Source organism: Phodopus roborovskii, unplaced genomic scaffold (assembly GCF_943737965.1).
Source record: "Phodopus roborovskii unplaced genomic scaffold, PHOROB, whole genome shotgun sequence".
In the NCBI taxonomy this organism is placed as follows: Eukaryota; Metazoa; Chordata; class Mammalia; order Rodentia; family Cricetidae; genus Phodopus; species Phodopus roborovskii.
Window position 1 is genome coordinate 2826409 of NW_026126540.1, and position 21992 is coordinate 2848400.

Genomic DNA, 21992 nt, shown 5'->3' on the forward strand with positions numbered 1-21992 from the left:
AGAAAAACAGGCTTTTAAGATAATATACTATAATACTATACAATATAATACATACCACAATTATATAATACAATACAATAAAATATAACAAGATAAAATGAAAACTGCACTGGAATTGGACCAAACAGAAGGAAATATCTGGCTGTAGGTCTTTATTTGTTCCCATCTTGCAGGAGGAAGCTTCTTTGCTAGTGTTTGAAACAGAAATGGTATTAGAAGTCATTTTATTGCCACATTCTTTTAGCAGAGCAGTAATACTTGGTTTTTACCCAAAGGTCTCTGGACTATCTAGTCTCAGGTTCGTGGTCACTCTAGCAGTGTTAGATATATATTCTATCTTGTAGAATCGGCCTTAAGTCAAATCAGATATTACCCCATGAGTTTTGTGCCACCACTACACTAGCATATCTTGCAGCCAGAACACCATCATAGATAAAATTATTTGCGGCCGAGTTGGTGTTTATGTTTCTCCTTTGGTAGCATCCAGAATGGCTTCCTATACCAAAGATACTAGAACATAAGGGTGAAGACTGTTCATAAATCAAACTATTTGTGGCCGAGTTGGTGTTTGTTTCTCCTTTGGTCGCATGCAGAATGCCTTCCTGTACCAAAGATACTAGAAATACAGGTGGAGACTGTGTAGGCACCACCTTGACTTCTCCATATTCAATGAATTGTAAATGTGTTATCTGCAAGAATGGGGTCTTTCTGTCAGTTTTTGAGAGCCACCTATAGTCTTGGCAACAGTCTGGATTGTCCAAAGGGACCTTTTCGGTCAACAATTCAATTAGATGTAACCCGGTCCCTAGACTGGAAGCTTCATTTTATATAAAGAAGTTGCCAGTTGGGGCTCTGTCTCCCCCATTATCTGGTGATTTCATTTATATCATATGTGTCTATATTTTAGGAAGTTTCTACTGTATTTGGTTTCCGTACTACCCCTCAAATGCCCCTTAACTGTCTCTCCACACGTTCCTTCCCCTCCGCACTTGACACTCCCATTACAGCTCCATCATCCATCCATCCATAACCATCCATTCTATTTTTCCTAATGAAATCTGTTTTCTGAGTCCCTTACTCTATTTACCCTCTGTGATACTATAGATTGTAGCTTGGTTATCATTGATTTAAGAGGTAATATCTGTATAAAAAACACCACATTTCTCTTTCTGGGTCTGGGGTAACTCTCAGTGCCACAGTCTCACCTGCAGCTGGAGTTGAGGCCCTGAGACTGAGAAGGGGCATTGGCAGAACAACTGTCTGACCACCTGATCAATTTCACATAAGTGGCTGACCCTGGCCTCAAGCCATCTTTATTTATACTTCAAAAATAAGCATGCTTTTTTGACCCTCCAGGATTAACCTCAGGCAAAAACAAATGTGTAAAATATGTTTTTTTTTCTCTCAATTTTTATTTCAAAACAACCTTTAAACCCAAAACACTAAGCATTTTGCTAGCTTGGCTAAATATTAAGATGGGCATAGCCTGTACTTAAAAAAACAAAGCTAAAAGATGATAAACATAGGCACACATTCTCATGAACAGTATTGTTCAAAACTTAACAAAGCATATTTACTTGCATACAGTTTGTATTTCTCTATTCCCTTGTCCCACAAAAGGGTTATACTGTAAGACCTGCAGAGCATGGACCTTCACTCTCCCACTCAGGAAAGGTGACAGACACCCCAAATCACTCAGGAGAAGCAGTCCTGATGCAAATAGCATGAGGAGTTTTTATTCCAAGTGCACTGGGGTCCGCAGACACATGCCACTCGGGTAGAGGACTGAGGACCTTGAGGGCAGAATTGAGATAGCTTTTATAGGATTTACATCAAAGCTAACAAGGCCAGTTTCAAAGCTAGCCTGCTATTTTCACTAGGCCTAAAAGCAAGGTTATGGGATAGTTCAAAACTTGGAATGGTTAGTAAGGTTTCCTAGGTTACAGAGACTTAGCACATCTGCAAGGTTAGGGGTTTTTTCTTTCTCAAGAACCAGCGGGCTCAGTAGCCTTGTCCTTGAGCGGCTGGGAGAATGTACTTTCCAGTCAGGGAGTTATCTATATCTATTGGCAGAGGCTCTTGTTTTCTCTGTCTTTCCCTTTCTGCTATGAGTTCCATCTTTTAGTTATTAATTTTCTTTGTGAACAGGGTGACCCATAATAGTTCCCAGACTGTTGTTGTGGATAACAACATTCTTCAGAAACTAGGTGATTATTATTATTATTATTATTATTATTATTATTATTATTATTATTATTAATTAATCCAGAAACCAGTCATCATGATCAAGCTATTTCATGTGTTTTTCTTTTTTCCTGAGCTTTGCATGCAGATAGGGTGATTTTTAAATACATGCTGATGGACTTTTTCTAAATTTCTAACTTTTAGTGGTCCGAGAGTTAAGCTGTATTTTCATCCTTTCAATACATGCCTGAGCCTCCCTATAAGAGACCTGAGGAGCATCAGTTCCCAAAGAATTTTAGGGGGAATTATTGGAGAAAATAAAATAGGTTTCTGGGAATGATCAAATTAGTTCCATGCATGACTGACAAAGTGACACTAAAAATCACAAAGAGAATCAACATAAGAGAAAAGAGAGTGTACAGGTCATGCAGTCCCAGCAATATTTTACACTGTCCCAAAGTCTACTGGTCCTTGCAGAGTGAGAAACCATCTCTATGAGCTTTGTCTCATGGAGACCCATTAAATAAGCATTTATATGATAATCTGAAACTTGGCAAAATGGCTCCCAACATCTCAGGATGATTTACCTGTGAATTTCATGATTTCACTTTTTAAAAGACTGAACATTCCTACATTATGTAAACATACCACGTTCTCTTTACCACACTTCAGGTAAGGGATATCTAGTAAATTGGTAAAGGGTTTCCAGTTTCTGACTGTTAGACTAGAGCAGCAATGAACATGGATGAGTAAGTGTGTCTGTGGTAGATTTAGCATCCTTTCGATATATGCCCAAGAATGATTGAAGGGACCAGACCCTCACCCAGACCCCTGTTAGCAGCCATGATAGGCTGAATAAAAGACTCAGCAACAGGTGTTTGCCTGACCTAGCCCCTCCTCCCAGCCACTAGGAGGTCAGATACCCTCCATGTGACAAGGAACCAATCAGCTGGCAGGCTTTGGACATTCTTTATGGCACTTTAAAAGTGGTGGAACAGTGCTGTTCAGAGCATAGCAACCGCCCTTGTGAGGGCCTACAGGCCATAACAATCAGTTGACAGATCAACACAGGATATGTTGCCCAAGCCCAGAAGTGCAACAATCCTGAGACTGTTGTGTAGCCCTAGACACACCCCTCTTGTTCTGTCCAATAAATTCCCCACCTCTTGGCCCCTAGGGGTCCTTCTCATTTCACCTGTGATGGCTGTGATGGACAAACTAAAGGCCCGAGTTAATAGTTAATTCCTTAATAACAAGACTCTTTGCTTTGCATCCGAATGGGTCTCTTGGTGATTTTGGGGGTTCAGAATTTGGTCATAACATGATGTAGCTGGATCATGAGGTAGATCAATTCCTATCTTCCTGAGAAATCACCACAGTGATTTCCAGAGTAGCTGCACAAGTTTTTGCTTCATTAGCAAAAGTGGGTAAGTGTTCCACTTTTGAACAGTTAATTTTAGGAAAGATTCGGACCTGGACTCAGGTAAAACCTTAACCTGGCCACAGAAAAGAATTTTAAGATGGAGGAAGCATGTTCCTGCCCAGAGCCATGAAGACGCACATGGAGGAGGCAAACCGTCCAGGGCTCTAAGTAGAAAAAATGGGCCCATCTGGTACCTTGCTGTTGGTGCCCTGCAGACAGGAGCACTATTATGGTGAGCAATTGTGTAGAAGAGAGAATGTTTCATTTCCTGTGGACAGAGGCACACCTGAAGAGGTGAAAGTAATGAGGTGTGGGCTGAGGTGATTTCTGGGCCAGGACCATGGTGACATCTGGGCTTGGGCTGCTGCTGGGGTCCATGTCGGCGTTCAAGGCCCTGATACAGCCAGGCTGTGTTGATGTCTGAGGCTCCTGTATCATGAAAGGTCAAGAGGACAGGGCTGTACACGATTAGCCCTGCCCCTCAGTGGCTGCAACACTAGGGAAAACTGGGGCTAAAGCACCCAGGAGAGAGAGTCTTACACCTCACCTGCACAGCACAATAAAGCTGATCCTGTTCACAGGCTGAGTTCTTTTGTTACAGTTATTGGAGAAAGGGGGGTGGTGGTCCCGAGTGGGGGTCCCAAGATAAGGGACCACTTGGGAGAGCATAGCAGGTTCCATAGCAGGTGAGGGTGACCCAGGCGGGAGGGAATAACAGGCCAGGCAGATAGAGCTTAAATGAGTTTATTTAGAAGGGGGAGTGAGGGGGAAGGGAAGAGACATAGAGACATGAGAACAGAAGAGAGGGGAGAAGAGAAAGAGCAAAAGAGAAAGTAAAAGAGAATGTAAATGAGCAGGGGTCTGACTTTTAAAGGTGTCCTTTACACCTGCCTGCAGACTAGTACTCATGGAATCCTGGGCTGACCAGAGAACTGCCTGCTTGCATTCTGCCAGGTGACAGGGGCAGGCCAGCATAATGCCTGAATCCTTCCAACAGGGGCATGAGTGAGACGGCCCTTAGGGAATGAGAATGGGAGAGCAGGTCACACCCTTTTGTCAGCCATGGGGTGACACTGGTGAGGGGAAGATGGTACCCTCTCCTCATCCCTTGACACCTGCAGCAGGTTGGGGACCTGACACAACCCATCACCAGCTGCAGCACTAAGGCAGATTGTGTACTTCTTCCACCTAAATTGTGATAAGCATTATCTTCATTGTTATGCTGGTTAAACAATCATATTTAAAATGTCCTGCTTTTTCTTTTTTCTTTCTTCTTTCTTTCTTTCTTTTTTTTTTTTTTTTAAGGGTCTCACTGTCTAGTCTTGTCTGGCTTGGAACTCTCCGTAGATCAGGCTAGTCTGGAACGCACAGAGATTCGCCTAGCTCTCCTTCCGACAAGTGGTTAAAGTCGCGCGCCACCACGCCCGGCGCAGTTTTTATACAGCGACCACTTCTATTTTATTTTTTTCCCTTTAGCGACAAAGGGACCAGACTACCTCCACTGCACCAAGCGCACTTTCTCCTCCTCACCAGGAGAGAGCGTGCTGCACCGGGAGAGCCTCTCGAGGCGCCTCTTCCTCTGGCGGCTCTCCTGACCTTCCTCCCGGAAGTGCTCTGCGGCCCGGGCTGCCGGCGTGACTTTGAGCACTTCCCGCTCTCCTGCCGGTGCTGGGCAGAGCACAGCAGAGCAGAGCCGGAGCCCTAGAAGTGGGTGGTCCAGGATTGCCATGCGGCTGCTGCGGGTCGCCACGGCCCTGGGGCGTGGGCCCCTCCCTCGGGTCCCTGCCGTTCTGGGCTGGCAGGGGAAGCAGGTACTGGTGCCCGGCGACCCCCTTTCCCTTACCCGGGATCTTCAGCGGCGCTGTTGGGAGCCCTGCAAGTCCCTGGGTGTCTGCACGCCAGCCCAGCCTTGAGAATTGCAGCCCTGTGCTGGGGTCCCCTGCTTCTTGATGGGTGTGCTCTACCTTAGAGAGAAGTGCCCGAGTGGAAGTCAGATGAGAAGTAGTGGCCCCAGGGCTCGAGCCCCGGACTTCTGACTCATTTCCAGTGTTCTTCTGACTGTTGATTATGGTTAGATGCTCTGAGCAGGTGCTGTGTTCTTAGATTGGCGCTCAGCTTCCCGGTGCTCTGCTCAGGTCATGTTTCCCACTTAGGTGTGTAAATTAAACTTTGTAAGCCTTTGGAATGAGGTACTCCAGGCAGGGCAGCCACTGGTAGATGGGGTGCTTTACCTGTTCATGGAGCCCTCGTTTGTTTTGCTGTCCTCTGTCCCTGTGGCTTAATCATCCAAACACTTGTCAACTGTTTGCTTTTCCATGTTGTCAGTTTCCCTCTTCCCAGAGGGAAGCATTTGAATTCCAAAGCATTTGAGTGTCAGTTTTGTTTTGATTCAACAAATACGTCCCCTGTCCCCGATGTAAAGTTAGCAGGAGCTACTGCAACAGGGAAGGGGGGGGGATACTTAACTGTTTCTTGCATATGAACCTAGGGTTATCTTGGGCAGTTAATTGTGTAGACGTGTATGTTCTCATATACCCTTGCTAGCTGTGAACCACAGGAAGGGGGAAGACAGAAACCCCAAGGTACAATTTAACTTAAAACTTGTATTTCTTACTAAAGTTCTTGAGAGATGTCGTTCTGATTTTAAAACTATGGTCTGGAGAAGACAAGATGGGCTCAGATGTAAGGGCAGTTGTCAACCATGACAACTTGAGTATTAATTAGTCTTAAGACTCACATGTTGGGGGGGCCTGATCGGACTCCTTCAAATTGTCCTTTTGACCTTTGCATGACTTCTCTTCCAAAGAAAGAGTTCAATTCCCAGTTTTCACATGTCTGCTCAGAATGGTTTATAACTCCAGTTCCAGGGGACCCAGGACCCTCTTCTGACCTCCTCCACAGAAAGACATGCAAGCAAAACACACAAAATAAACAGATCTAAAGAGTTTAAAACTAACCTTTAGCAATAGTGTCTGTCCTGCCTTTACTTTTGAGTATTATTGAGAATTAATTCCAGGGTTCTATATATAATACCCTTTGCATTGAGATTGAGAAAAAAAATCCATAGTTCCCATTTTTACTATGATCCCTTATGAAAGGTATGTTAAATTGAGCTTTAAAAACTGTTGTTTTTCAGGCAGATTGGAAGGCCTACAGATGGTGTTCATCAGGAATAATTCCTAATGAAAAAATACGAAATATTGGAATCTCAGCTCACATCGATTCTGGGAAGACGACATTAACAGAGAGGGTGCTATACTACACTGGCAGGATTGCCACGATGCATGAGGTGTGTGGCCAGTGGTTGGTTCCAGAGTGATTAAGAACTTAATTGTTATTGTTTTGTAGTTACAATTGTATAAGGGTCACAAAAACTGGGTCATAGAGTTTTGTTGGCCAAAGTCAGATGTACAAAGAGGGGAGGTCAAGCTGGCCTTATGTTACTGTGAATAATCTCCCTAAAAGAGAGTACCCTGAGTAAATGTTGAGTCAGTGTTATGGACTCTTACACAGCTGTTATAATAGCCTTAACCAATTAAGGAAGGATACTTGTTTATAAAGTTAAATGGGGAGTGAAAGGGTGCTGTTGACATTTAAAAAACATAGCTCTCATCTTAAAGGACATACAAGTTTACTCTAGAGCCATTCTGAGTGACCATGGCCCAGGACCACAGATTTAATTTACCTTGAATTCCATGTTCCGATATGGAAATAGTCTCATAATGTTTTAGTTATATAGAACAAAGAAAGCTGTATATCAAGGCAAGTTTAAAGTGCATTGGTGGGTACCCCAGAGAGGCAGCCATGGTAAAGTGGTAAAGTATGGGTAACTGTTCTATAGGCCCAAGATGCTCTCTGAGAACATTCTTTTATTATTATTTTTTAATCGTTTTTCAAGGCAGGGTTTCTCTGTGTAGCAGTCCTGGCTGTCCTGGAACTCACTTTGTAGGCCATACTGGCCACAAACTCACTGAAATCTACCTGCCTGTGCCTCCTGAGTCTTGGGATTAAAGGTATGCACCACCATCACCTGGCCCTGGTAACATCACCTGGCTGATCTTCAGGATCAGCAGACGCTAGTGTCCTGCTAAGGTAGTAGCTTCTGTGGGGTTTTATTTATTATCACAGGGTGTTAGGGCAGATACAGAGTGGGGTAAGGAATGGCTGGCTGTTCCAGAAGATTAAAACTAGCCCAAAACAAGGTAACTGACTTCTGAACCTACAAATTCCAGTCTGTATCGTAGTGAAATCTGATTGGTCCAGCAGTCTCTGCAGGCACAGACTCCTTCAGGCACATCGTTGAATATAAGCTATAATAAAAACCCATCAGAAAAAAAAAAAATTAAAATGTTGACATTTTAAAGATACTACCATACCATAGAGTGACTTAACCCTCCAGTAAGCTATTCTTCAGGTGAAGATCACCTGCTAAAGCATACACTTTAAAAGCTGGGCCCTAACCTTTAGTGCCTCAGAATCCACGTGGGACAGAGCTGATAGGTCCTGCTTCCTGAGTCTGGATTCATAGACTGTGCAAAGCCAGCAGACCGCAGTCTGGAGGGGAACTGGAGCTGATTGCCCCAGATACTCGGCAGCTGCTGAAGAGAAAATGCTAGCGCTGTAGCTGAGACACGGAGTCGGTCATCAGTTTGTGAAATGATACGGTTAAAGTACCGGGCTTACCTAACCGTTGTGTATGTTAGCTTCCTTGTCTGTTTCCATTTCAGTAAGGATTTCTGGGGATAAAAGAAAACTCTGAATTTTTGTCTCATGTTCAGGTGAAAGGTAAAGATGGAGTTGGTGCTGTCATGGATTCAATGGAACTAGAGAGACAGAGAGGAATCACTATCCAGTCTGCAGCCACCTATACCATGTGGAAAGATATCAATATCAACATTATAGACACCCCTGGTAAGCGGCCCTCTCTTTCCTACTTCCACTAGGCAAAAGTATATGCAGTTTTTTCTTCTGTGACACAATCCATCTTCAAGTATCACCTTTTAAAAGTACAAAACTGAATTCCTGTCAGATTTGGGATTCATCTGTATGTGGCCTCTTTGAAAAATAACACAAGTAAGTTGCCTTCAGCACATTCTAGCATTCCCCTAATATTCTTTAGAAGTAATCCTATTGAGCCTTGAACCTGATGCTGGTGTATAAAATTAGTGACATGAGGAGTCTGCATTACAATTTATAAGTGGGTGTAATGAGCATAGATTAAAAACTTTTAATTATGCTGTGCCCGGTTAGGTTAGTTTTTGTTTTTTTTTTTTTTTTTTTTTTTTTTTTTGTCAACTTGACACAAGCTAGAATCAATAGGAAGATAAAATGCTGCCATTAGATTGCTTCTGGACATGTCAGTGGGGCCTTTTATCAATTGCTGAGTGATAGAGGGCCGAACCCACTGGGCACAGCCCCCAACCCCCTCCTCACATGTGCTAACCAAGCCAGTATACAGCCTCCGCATTCTCTGCTTTAGTTTCTGTATCCAGGTTCCTGCTCTGAGTTTCTGCATGGTTTCCCTCATGGTGAACTGCAACCAAATAAACCCTTTCCTCCCTAGGCTGCTCTTTTGGTCATGGTGTTTTATCAAAAAAACAAAGAAGTGGGGTGGGAGGGGTCAGTGACTAATACAGATCTTGGGACAGGTTGTGGTTACTGCTGTGATAGACCTGACCTGTTGTTTCAGAGAGGATTATGGAAGGACTTTGGAACTTGAAGCTGAGAAAGCCATTGCGTGCTTAGAACTTAATGGGCTATTGTGGGTGCTTAGAAAGTAGGAATGCTGAAAAAGAAGTCGATGAGGTGTGGCTTGTGAGGTTCCAGAGGGAAACAAAAGCTGCATCAGGACCACTTATGTGATATTTTGAACTAAAAATAAGAGGGCTGAGGACTCAGTTGTGATTAAGACATATGACTGAAGTAAAACTTTTGCTCTGAGACAATCCATGCTGGTCAGCAGGAAGTGAGAGCTTAGCATGCTGAGGTGAAATCTTCTGGTAGTATTTCCCAGGCTCAATACACAAAAGCTGTGGTCCAGGGAGGACCAAGATTTCATGTCATGTTGGCACTGAAGTTGCTGATATGTAAGAGTCATCCAGGTAGAGCTGGTTTTGACAGCATGAAGGGGTCTTGGAGACAGCTGAAGCTTGGCTCTGTGAGAGGCCATTGGTGTGAGTGCAGCCCTAGGTGCAGTAGAAGACCCAGGATTGACAGGGTCATGAGGAGAGGTTGAGGCTTGACATCATGTGATAGGGTTATCCCTGAAGAGAGGAGAGGCTTTGGTGGGGTGCTGTCCAGTTTCAGTGGAGGCCCCAGCATTTTGGAGATGCCAGTACTGCAGGATGACTGCAGGGACAAATGGCAGCTGTGGATTGAGCCAGCCTGAACCTAGGAGAAAATCTGCGTCTGCTGTGGATGGTACAGCCGGATAAGTGGAGCTGCCCAAGCCCTTGGGGACTTTTACCCTCTTGAAGTTTGTTTGGTTTTGCTCGGATTTGATTGTGCCTGTGTGCTAACTCTTCCCTCTCAGAGTAAGAAAGTATGTAACTTGTGTTTTTACTTCACAGAACCCACAGTTAGGAGATAATGGCTATTTCAGAGAGTCTTTAGACTATTAAAAGACATGCTGCTTTGAAAGACTAAGACTTTTAAGTTTGTATTCATGTGCTAGGTTGACAAGAGATCAGTTGGTTGGTTTTTTTTTTTTTTTTTTTTTTTTTTTTTTCATGTTGACACAAGTTAGAGTCAGGTGGGAACAAAGACTTCTTTACAGAAATAACTGTCAGATTGCCTTTGGAAAATTCTGTGGGTGATTCGTGGAGATCAAGATTCACTAGACCAGTATAATTAAGGTAGAGTTCAGAGAAAGGACTTACACAAAACAAGTGACTGTCCTGCTCCAGCGATGCCAACTCTGCCACCCAGATGCTCTCTACAACCCGAAAGGGGCCTCTGAGCCCCCCCCCTCCTTTTCCTTTTAACCAATCAGGGCTGCACCTGCTACATGTGGGGTGTGGTGTGTGTGTGTGTGTATGTCACTACATGTGGGAGCATTTCTTAATTTCTACTGGGTAGGAAAGCCCAGCCCCCTGGGCGGAGGTCACCCCCCCCACACACACACAGGTGATTTGGGGGGTTATGGTCTCAGCCTCTGTTCCTGCCTTGAGTTTCTACCTTGGCTTCCCCAGATGGTGGGCTATAACCTGTATGCCAGGTAAACCCTTTACTCTCAGATTGTTTTTGCTTAGTGTTTTATCACAGCAACAGGAAACCTAACAAGGACAAATAGTTTGTATATTAAGTATTCAGACTGTTCTTTAAAACCCTCATTTAGGCCATGTGGACTTCACCATAGAAGTGGAAAGGGCCCTTCGAGTGTTGGATGGTGCGATCCTTGTTCTCTGTGCTGTCGGTGGAGTACAGTGCCAGACCATGACTGTCAATCGTCAGATGAAGCGCTACAACGTTCCGTTTTTAACCTTCATTAATAAGCTGGACCGATTGGGCTCCAACCCAGCCAGGGCACTTCAACAGATGAGGTAACTGAGCCTCCAGAGTGCTGATATAGACAGCACACCTTATGGTCATGACAATTCAGTTATTCAGTTGTATCCTAATTTTTTTTTCCTTGTTTCTAAAATGTGTGCAAATACTAGTCATGTCCTCTTAGCTCTCTGTCTGTGGTTACACATGGGGCCTTAGCTTACACTGAATGGTGCCACCAGAATGTATCTCTTCTCAAGGTGGCGCCCCTCCTGGTGACTGTGGTTTGTTCAGTGCACATGGGCAGTAGTGGGCTGATGTTTTCCTCTGGGAACTCACTCTCCAAATGATTGAATGGCTGTCTTCCTGTCTCTTGATTTAAGAATGAGAACTAGGCTGCTATCCTGCCGTCTTTAATTTCCTGGCTGTTGGTTTTTCTGTCCTTTTTCTGCTCTGGGTGAGCATATTCAAGGAGTCTGGGATAAAGGTTATTTTGGGTTCTTTATTGTTGGGGTGGGATGGGGTGAGGCTCTTTTTTCTTTTTAGCTCCTGCGTTTACTGTTGCAGGTACTTTACTTTACTTCTCTCTTTACCTACTGCTAGCATCCTGCTCAGTAATCTGATGTCTGCCATTCCTTTTTTGTTTTTTGCCTTTTGTCATTTCAGAATAATTTTGAGAGAAGAGTCAAACAAATTTTTTTTTTTTTTTTTTCAGATCCAAACTAAATCACAATGCAGCATTTGTTCAGTTACCCATTGGTTTGGAGGGTGATTTTAAGGGTATTATAGACCTCATTGAGGAACGAGCTATATACTTTGATGGAGACTTTGGGTAAGTGCTAAAATATACTACAAAAATCTTATATTTAAAAAAAAATCAAAGAAAAAGAAGATATAAGTTAAACATAGACTAATGATCCTTTTGAAATGTGTCTGAATGTCATTCTTTAAGGTTAATGACTTAGAATTAACTGCTTTTAGTATTCATTCTAGAGAGAGTATTAAGTCACTTCTTTGGAATACACTCATTTCACATTACATTGTCCATGCTTGAGCCCCTACTCCTGTTTGGGGGAGGTATTTCTGCTTAGCTCAGACTTAGCTTAGGCTTACTGTGTTGGGCTGGGAATGTAGCTCAGATGAGAGAGCACAGGCTAGGCTTCAACTCATTGTCCTGCCTCAGCTTCGCAAGTGCTGGGATTACAATTTGGAGTAAGAAACTGACAAAGCATAATGTATTCTTCAACCTTATCAGCAGTTCAGTTCTTGACTCATCTAGAGCCATGGTTCTCCACCCTTTCATACAGTTCCTGAGGTTGTGGTGACCCCCCCCCCAATGATAAACTGTTTTACTGGTATTTCATAAGTGTAATTTTGCTACTATTATGAGTCATAACATAAATATCTGATGTGCAGGATATTTGATATATGACCCTACAGGTTGGGAACTGCTAGCCTAGGGATTGAAAAGGAAAGTAATAAAATACACCAACCTGTAATAACTGAAAGTTATAACACACTTGGTATTTAACATCACTCTTAAAGTATTTCAGGCTATTTTTTCTAAAATGGAAAGCCAGATCTATGGTACAAGCCTATCAGCCTAGCGCTTAGGAGCTGAGTCAGTAGCAAGCTTAGGCCAGCTTTGGCTACATAGGCAAGATTCTGCCTCAGTCCACCCTACCCCATTCCACCCCACTCCATCAAGACAGGTGGCAGTAGTTCAGAATAGACTATAGGACTATTTTTACTGCTGTCTAACTGGAAAAAAGGCAAAGAGAAGAAAACACCATGTATTTAATACCTGAATTACAGCAACATGAAACTTCTGCTATTACCATGAGACGTTTCTAATATCTGCACTTTAAATGAGAAAGCTGGTTTAAACAAGCCAAGTCAGTGTCAGCTAACTTTCAAGCTAACCTGTTTGAAGCCTAAGTTTTTGAAAACTATGTTAACAAGGGAACTAAGATTTGAAGGCTGAATTCTTTTGTTTGTTTGTTTGTTTGTTTGTTTGTTTTTCGAGACAGGATTTCTCTGTATTGCTTTGGAGGCTGTCCTGGAACTAGCTCTTGTAGACCAGGCTGGCCTTGAATTCACAGAGATCCACCTGCCTCTGCCTCCCGAATGCTGGGACTAAAGGTGTGCACCACCACCGCCCAACTTAAAGGCTGAATTCTTTAAGATACTGAAGACTGTTGTCTGTTCTGAACCACTGCCCCCTGTCTTGATGGGGTGTGGTGGGCTCTGAGGCAGAATTCTGCTTGTGTTCTTTTTGAGACAGGGTCTCTCCTGGCTGGCCTGGAACTTGTCATATAGGCCACGCTGTTCTCAAACTTGCAGAGATCAGACTGCCTCTGCCTCCTGAGTACTGGGACCAAAGGCATGTGCCACCACACTCGGTTCCCAAGTCATTGTTTTGACCTCATGTTCTATGTCTCATTTTAATCTCTGGAATAAAACAAGCCAGTTGGTATTAAAATGGGTAGGATTTTATTTTTCATCATGTATCTATCATTCTGAAAAACTTGATATTCAGAAGAATAGGACATGATGCCTTATAACATCAAGGATACTACTTGAGTTTAGTTATCCTGCTGGTACATTCTTGAGCAAATGACTTGGTCTGTGTAAGTGGTTTTGCCCACTTTTTCTTCTGAATTGTGAAGAAGCAGTTGACGTATTTGCTGTTGGAGTGCTGATATACCTCAGAGCTTTTGTCAGAACAGCAACAAAACACCTTAGCTGTTAAGATGCCTTGGATGTTTATGTTTGACTGAACATTCCTAGAGTTACTACAGTAAAGCATTCTTTTTTTTTTTTTTTTTTTTTTTTTAGTCAGACCGTTCGATATGGTGAGATTCCTGCAGAACTGAGGGCTGCAGCAGCTGACCACCGGCAGGAACTTATTGAATGTGTTGCTAATTCAGATGAGCAACTTGGTGAGCTGTTCCTGGAAGAAAAAGTCCCCTCTATTTCTGATTTAAAGGCAAGTAGTCTCAAAATAGATTTTTAAAAAACATTTTTTAAAAATGGGTGTAGGTATTTTTTATTTTTGTTTTTGCATGCATGCAGTTCCTATGGAGGCCAGAAGAGGGCATTGTATTCCCTGGAACTGGACTTGCAGGTGATAGTGAATGGTGCTTAGATTGTGGGTGCTTAGAATTGAACCCTGGTCCTTTGCAAGAGCAGCCAGTGCTCTTAACCAGAGTGCCATCTTCCCAGCTCCTCAATTCTTATATAATGCAAAGGAGGTTGATGTGGAGGCAGGGGACATGGTTCTTTTATTAATGGGTTTTATTAATAAAATCTGATTTTAAAAATTAATATAATTGACTTTCATAAAAATGAAGATTCTTGCCAGAGACTTTTGAATCAGCATTTCGCCAAAGATATTCAAGTGTCAGTACATGAAAAGATGTTCTCCAGTATTAATCATTGTGATACTGTTTACTCCTATTGTTGGAAAAAATGCAAATCAAAGCCACAGTGAGATACCATTCATACCATTAAACTGAATCGTATAAGACCAACCAACCAACCAGCAAAAATCCTAAAGAACCCACATGTATTGATGGGGATGTGCAGCGCTCAAACCCTTGTGCCTTCCTGGCGGAAACATGACAAACACCCTGGAAGACAGCGGGGCAGCAAGCCTCTCCCTGGAGGCTCATTCTGAGAAGGAGGTGTCCCAGCTAGTGCAGGTGTGCCCAGCATCGACGGAAGCACTAACCATCTCAGTCAAGAAGTAGAGATGATCCTGGAATGAATGTCCATTAAAATGAATTGATTGTATGTGTATGAATTATGCTGTTTACACATATAAATAATTTTCATATCCAAAAATTTCTGAGGAATGTGACAACATAAATGAACTATGAAGACATTCTAGTGAAATATGCCAAGTTTCTAAGGTAGTTATTTTATGGTTTCATGTATATGGTATACCAAGAATAGTCAGATTCATAGAAAGTAGAACCCGGAGCTGAGTGTGGAGGCATGGGCCTGTAATCCCAGCACTTGAAAGGATGAGACAGGACAGTTCCTACTAGTTCAAGGTCACCTTGGGCTACACAGTGAGTAGCCCAGTCTGTGTTGTGAATACCCTGTCTCAAAAACAAAAGTAAGTAGTGATTGCATGAGTTAGAGAGAGCCTTTATTTGGGGGGATTATTGTTTTAATTGGAGAATATAAAAGTTTTGAAGGTGAATAATGATGAGAGCTGTATGGACAGAATGTGGTTGAGCTATATGCTCTAGATTGTTAAAATGGTACATTTTAATATATTTTTAAAAAGATATTAATCTTTTTAAAAACTTGGTATGCCTGGCAGAGATCAGATAGGTAATTATTGTATGTAAGATGTTATATTTAAATGTAAATTCAATAAATCAAAAACAAGAAAGGACCCTATGGTGGCTGAGGTGCCTTCCTGGTTTTCTTTGAAGTGTAAACTGGGACCCTGTCTTGTAATGTGAGTTCTTCGATGTTCTTAAAAGAGTTACAAGTTTAGCCCCGATGGGTAGGAAATACACGTAGATCATATAGGTCTAGCCCTAGATAGTCAAGTATTGTATATTGGAAACCACAATAGAAAGGGATGTGTGTATGTATGTCTTGTTATTAAAATGTTTCAAATTTTTAAGATTTTTCCATGTTTAGTAACTCCCTGGGATTCACAGAATTTAGTACATGGATGTACCTGCAGCTTTGATCAGTCCATGGAGAGAAAACGAAGTGAAGGGAAAAGGCACAAGAGATAGTCTGAAGGAGGCCATGTGTGAGCTTCCAGAGGAATCTCAGAATTTAGTCCTCCAGCAAAAGTTGTGACAGTTCCTGTGGATCTACCAAGGAAGCTCAGGCTGTCTGCTGTAGACACTGGTAACCCCTGCCCTGGGAGACTGAGACAGGAAAATCCCAAGTTTGAGGTCAGCTTAGGCTGCATAGGTAGGCCATGTCTCAAAAAAATCTAAACCAAACCGAACAAAGTGAAAACGAGAGAAACTCAGTGTCGAAGATGACTGTTGGGGTCTACTCAGCATGTACACAAGTTCTGGTCTCCTGAAGGAGAGTGCTTAATACCTCCATATTGTACCAAGCATCAGCTGAGCAAACAATTGCCTTCTCACAATGATTCGGATCTTCCTGAGACCTGTGTTCCCGGGTACCAGGGACTGTGCAGGCTGTGCTGTGCAGAGTGCAGTCCTGCATCTCCTCGGGTCATATAGACGCGTGTTAGCTTCTGTGCTGTGGTTGGATGGTTATTGAGGTATTGGAAAATGGCAACTTTAAATGTGAAAATGATGGTTACAAAACAGGGAGAGTTTTGGAAAATGGAAACTTTGTTAGACTGTTTTGTGGGATGGATTTGACTTATCTTACTTTCCCCCTATTTACCACCCTCATGTGATTCTGTGTTTTGTAGATGTAGACTAAGTATTGTAATGGTACTATGCCCCTATTTGCATATTAGGGAGAAATGGCAAGCTGTTATGATGAAATGACTTGTGGTAGCCTAATTGCTTGTCTCATAGTCATGTATGAGTCCTAGAAACAGCGCAAGTGTTTAAAGTAATTTCAAGCAGTAATTGCTTACTCTATATCTCTCCCTTTTTACATCCCTGTTCATGTGATCAGTTCTTATCCAACTTTTATTATAGTGATATTTAGAAATTGTGGCTATGAATGTTTTGTTTTAAGGTTTTGTGTTCATTCGTGAGTATATGGGTGTGCTCCGGTGCCTGGTGGTGCAGGCTTTTTATCACAGCACTTGGGAACAGAGGCAGGCAGATCTCAGTGAGTTTGAGGCCAGCCGGGAATGTCTAATGGGACCTAGTCTCAAAAAACAACAAAAGCAGTTTAAGGGACAAAGGGGTTTGGTTTATTTGCTTACAATTTCAGGTTCCAGTTCATTCTTACTGGAAGTCAGCTGGAACTTGGAAGGGCTGCTTATAGTATGTCCATTCATAAGCAGAGAGCAGTGGATCTCACAGTACATCCATTCAGGCATGAGCAGTGGATCTCATAGTGCATCCATTCAGGCATGAGCAGTGGATCGGTGTATGCATGCTGGTGTGCAATTCAGTTTTTCTACTTCATTAAGTCCAGGCCCAGTCTGTGATATGGTACCCACCCACATTCAGTGTGGGCCTTCCCACCACAATTAATGTTATTAAAATAATCCTTCAAAGACATTTTCAGAGGTTCACCCCTCCTGTGATTCTGACCTGTGTCAAGTTGACAATTTAAACTACCTTTCACAAAGGATTACAGAAATTCTCCCTTATCCCGTAAGACCATTTCTCTACCCAGTTCTAAAACATGTTTCTGATAAGTCCAGAAATTTGATTCTTTCTTTCCTTTGTTTTGTTTTTGAGGCAGGGTCTTACTATGTAACCTTGACTGGATGGCTTTATACTCATAGAGATTCACCTGCCTCTGCCTCCAAGTATTGGGATTAATAGTTTATGTTACCACACCCAACTTTGTGTGTGTGTGCGCGCGCGCGCGCGCGCACGCGAGTATGTGCTCGCACCTGCCTTTTTTAGTATCAAATAAAAAGGAACAGCCATCAAAAGTAATCATTCCATAAATCACTACTTGGCCCTAAGGAAAGCAATATTCTCCCTGTTTTTCAATACGTTGACTGAGTTATTGGGATGTTATTTTGTGTCTTCCCTAGAACCAGCACTCTGGAATATCAGTTCATTTTGTTTGTTAATAATAGACCTGAAGCATAAGTTGTTTTGCTTAAATGAGTCATTTTCTCTATATTCTTAGATGGCAATCCGAAGAGCGACTCTGAGTCAGTCCTTCACTCCTGTGTTCTTGGGAAGTGCTCTGAAGAACAAAGGAGTCCAGCCTCTTTTGGACGCGGTTTTAGAATATCTTCCCAATCCATCTGAAGTCCAGAACTACGCTATACTTAATCAGGAGTGAGTATGGCCACCTGGTCCTTGGTTTGTAAAAAGACACTTTAATACTTAAGACACTATGAAGAGGTTTAAGGTTCTGTCTTTCTTGTTTATTCTTATGATTTTCTTTCCTCATTCACAAAAATCACAATTTTAGTTGGATGTCAATTTTGGTGTATGGGAAAATATTTACTAATGATGTACAGATTAAGATGGATGGGATGAGGATAAACTATGGGTCATATATTTTATTCGGGGAGAAGTCACAGGAGAAACCAATGACCTTCAAGTCCTGCTCCAGTGATCCACACCCAGGCTGCTCTCTGTGACCTGACCAGAACCAAGAGAGCAAGCCTGTCCTGGACCTCAGACCAAATACCACACACTCACCTACACACCTGAGACCACGCCCAAATGGGCATGGTCAGTGCCACAGGTGCGGCTGGGTGGATCTCTCACCACAATTTACTATATGAGTACCCATATTATTTGTGATTTAGAAGTATGATTTGTGGGCTAGAGAGATGGCTCTCAGGTTAAGAGCATGGACTACTCTTCCAGAGGTCCTAAATTCAATTCCAAGCAACCACATGACGGCTTACAACCATATATAATGATCTGATGCCCTCTTCTGGTATGCAGGCAGAACATTGTATACATAATAAATCTTTTTTTTTAAAGTATGATTTGTTCTATTATCTCTCAAGCTTTATAGTATTAACTTCTTTTCATTTGGTATCATTTATTTTTAGTTATAGAATTTTTCAACTAAAAACAAAAAAAATGAATCTCAGGCCAGTGAGATAGAGCATAAGATAAGGTGTCTGCTACCAGGCTTCATGACCTCAGTTTGATTCCCATGAGCCACATGGCGGAAGGAGAGAATCAACTCACAGAAGTTGTCCTCTGCACTCTACATATATACCCATAAAATAAAATAAATAAAATGCAAGGCAACAACAAGGAGAGAAACCTTTTTTAAGGCTTTCATAAATATTACTTTGCATACTCTGGGGTGTTTGAACCCACCCTGGTTCCATCTATAGAGTTACAAAGCCTGCAGGACCCAAGTCTTATTGAATGAACCCTTCCAGTGAAACTCTGTAAATCAGAAGCTGTTGCCACTTTCCCAATGAATGAGAACACATTGGCATGGATGAAATATTAAGAGTGGGTAAGGTGTGCTTGCTGCCCAAGTGAAGACCTATGTAAGAAGCCATGTTTGATAGTGTGCTTGCATAGAGCTGTGGTAGTGTGGGAAGGGACAGTGTGGAGACAGGAGGGTCATGCTAGCTGGCTGCCAGCCTACGGCAGGTTCTGTGAGAAACCCTGTCTCAGAAGAACATGACGGAGTGATGGAGCAGGACAGCTGAAGTCATCCCCTGGCCTCCATCCGTGCATGCAGATACATACATACACACACGTATGTACTACCACATGTGCACAACGTATACAGATGTATTATGTTTTACAGCATTATATTTCTTTTATTTAAAGTGACTCAGTAGAGAAGACCAAAATCTTAATGAACCCCACAAGAGACAATTCCCACCCATTTGTGGGCCTGGCTTTTAAGCTGGAGGTAAGATGCTATCTAATGTATTTACTGTTGTCTGTAGTTTTCTCTTACTAGGCTCTTAACTCTATTATAAAATGACTCTGTATGTCCTTATGAAATACTTAGGGAAGTAGAAGACATAAGAATGGCCAGAACCTTTAACGGTAAGTTAGTAGTTCCTTGTTTTTAGATGCAGTAAACTTTTTGCAGTTTTAAAATGTAGTATTACAGAAACCGTACTCTGCATAATTTTACCTTGGTTTTTCTATTTAGCTATAGACATTATCCATGTTTCTATAAATTATTGGAAGATTTAATTTATTGTTTTGTCTTTTATATAGCCCAGGCTGGCCCCAAATTCACAATCCTCTTGCTACAGCCTCCTGAGATGTAGTATTACAGGTGTGTGTCATCATGGCCTGCTTAGTTTAAACATTTTAAATCGTGGTTTAAAATTATATTAAGTAGCTAGGGGGCGGTGACAAATACCTTTAGTCTCAGCATGGGGATTAATGCCAGCCAGAGATAGGCAGGTCTCTAAATTTGAAGCCAGCCTCGTCTACATAAAGAGTTCCAGGACAGGCAGGGTTATTCTGTCTCAAAAAACAAAAGTAAAACAAAAAAAGGCATACTAAGTAAATATGCCATAATTGACTTAAAATTATCCAAGTTTTAGACATTATTATAAATAAAAGTGGGTCAACTTTTAGAACAAAAATTTGTCCTGAGTCACTTATGAATGGAGTCAACCCAGCTCTGTTTTTAAAACCGAAATCTATAGATAGTTGTAAATGTATAGGTATTGCTGTTTGTGTAAGTAAATTGCAGTGTATCTTTACAATGTAATATTATTTAGACTTTTAAAATTATTTATTTTAATGATTGATTTATTTTTAGTTTATGTGTTCTGACTGCATGTATGTCTGTGTACCATCTTATGTGCAGTACCTATGGAGATTGAAGAAGGTGTTGATCCTCTAGAGCTGGAGGTACAGACAGTTGTGAGTTCCCATGTGGGTGCTGGGAACTGAACCTGGATTCTCTGCAAGAGAAGCAAATGCTCTTTGCTGCTAAACCATCACTCCAGCCAGGATACCAACCTATTTTTTGACATGGGAAGTTATTTGTGAATTTTAAAAGAACATATTTTAGATTTGCAGAAGAATCATAAAGATTTATACAGAGAATTCATTCATCCATTTCTTCTTAGTAAACATTATTACAACGAATGGAATAATATTAATTTACTATTAATAAAATGAATGGAATAATATTAATTTGCTATTAATATTATCAAATATTTATGGCTATTTTGTTTATATTCCCCTTTTGAAATCCATTCAGCAAGCACATTAGATTATGTTATCTTGTTTCCTTCAGTTCCTGTCATAGCTAGTTTTATGTCACCTTGACATAAGCTAGAATCACTTTGGAAAGGGGAACTTCAACTGAGAAAATCTTACCAGCTTGGCCTGTAGTGCATTTTCTTGAATGATGGTTATATAGGCAGTGCCATCCCTGAGCAGTGATCCTAGGTTCTATAAGAAAGCAGCACTACTCCATGGCCTCTGCATCAGCAACTGCCTCCAGGTTCCTGCCCTGCTTGAGTTCCTGTCCTGATGTCCCTCAGTGCTGGACTGCTGGAACTCTTTAAGTGGAAGCAAACCCTTCCTCCCTAAGTTGCTTCTGACCATGGTGTTTATCACAGCAATGGAAGCCTAAGACAGCTCTTGTAAACCATCCTTAGAATTCTTTTTTTCCTTGCTTCCCATGTCCTTGATATTTTTGAGAAGTGCTAGTCCAGGATGTCTTCAATTTGAGGTTTCCTGATGTTTCTGTGAGGATTAGATTGGGGTAAAAGGGTGGTAGGAGTATGACTGCAGAGGAACATATCATCCTTGACACCTAGCAAGCATGTAGCTTTTTACTGTTTTGATGACCTTGCTCACCCAACTTAGGTAGTGTTTGTCAGTTTCTTCCCTACAAAATTGCTCCCTGTTTTCTCTCCCTTTCTTACTACAGGCCTTAAAAAGAGGTTCTTGTGTTTGGCTGTTAAGTGACTTCTCAAGAGGAAAGAAACAAGCATCTGTTCCCCCCCAGATAGGGCACCAATGATAGAGGACAAACACATTTGTCCTCCTAAGTCTGTCTAGCTCGGTGAGCCATTGAGTTTCCTGGGGCAGCCTATAGGAGCACTGGGAGGGGAACGTGGCTAACACCAAAATCTGTCTCCCCCCCCCCCCCCATGGTGATGCCTCCTAAAAGCCATGTCCCAGGAATCTGCCCAGCTGGCAGTCAGATGCACCAAGGCATCCTCTTCCCCAGATACTGTTTCTGCTTAACCACAGGGAGGCACTTGTGATCTTAGAACATTTGGAGCTCTCTGCGTGTTGCAGGGTTTATTAGTTTCCTGGTCTCATGAGCTCAG

General features: G+C 42.1%; 1 protein-coding gene across 1 annotated transcript in view; it reads left to right on the forward strand.

Annotated features, from left to right (window-relative positions):
- The first annotated feature begins 5221 nt into the window (after positions 1 to 5221).
- Positions 5222 to 21992, forward strand: part of Gfm1 (G elongation factor mitochondrial 1) — a 41415-nt gene continuing 24644 nt past the window's right edge. The window contains exons 1-8 of the mRNA XM_051199464.1: positions 5222 to 5418; positions 6744 to 6896; positions 8386 to 8518; positions 10944 to 11148; positions 11808 to 11924; positions 13931 to 14081; positions 17873 to 18027; positions 19504 to 19588. Of these exons, the coding sequence (XP_051055421.1) occupies positions 5335 to 5418; positions 6744 to 6896; positions 8386 to 8518; positions 10944 to 11148; positions 11808 to 11924; positions 13931 to 14081; positions 17873 to 18027; positions 19504 to 19588 (1083 nt within the window). The 5' untranslated portion in view covers positions 5222 to 5334. The remainder of the gene's footprint in view (positions 5419 to 6743; positions 6897 to 8385; positions 8519 to 10943; positions 11149 to 11807; positions 11925 to 13930; positions 14082 to 17872; positions 18028 to 19503; positions 19589 to 21992) is intronic.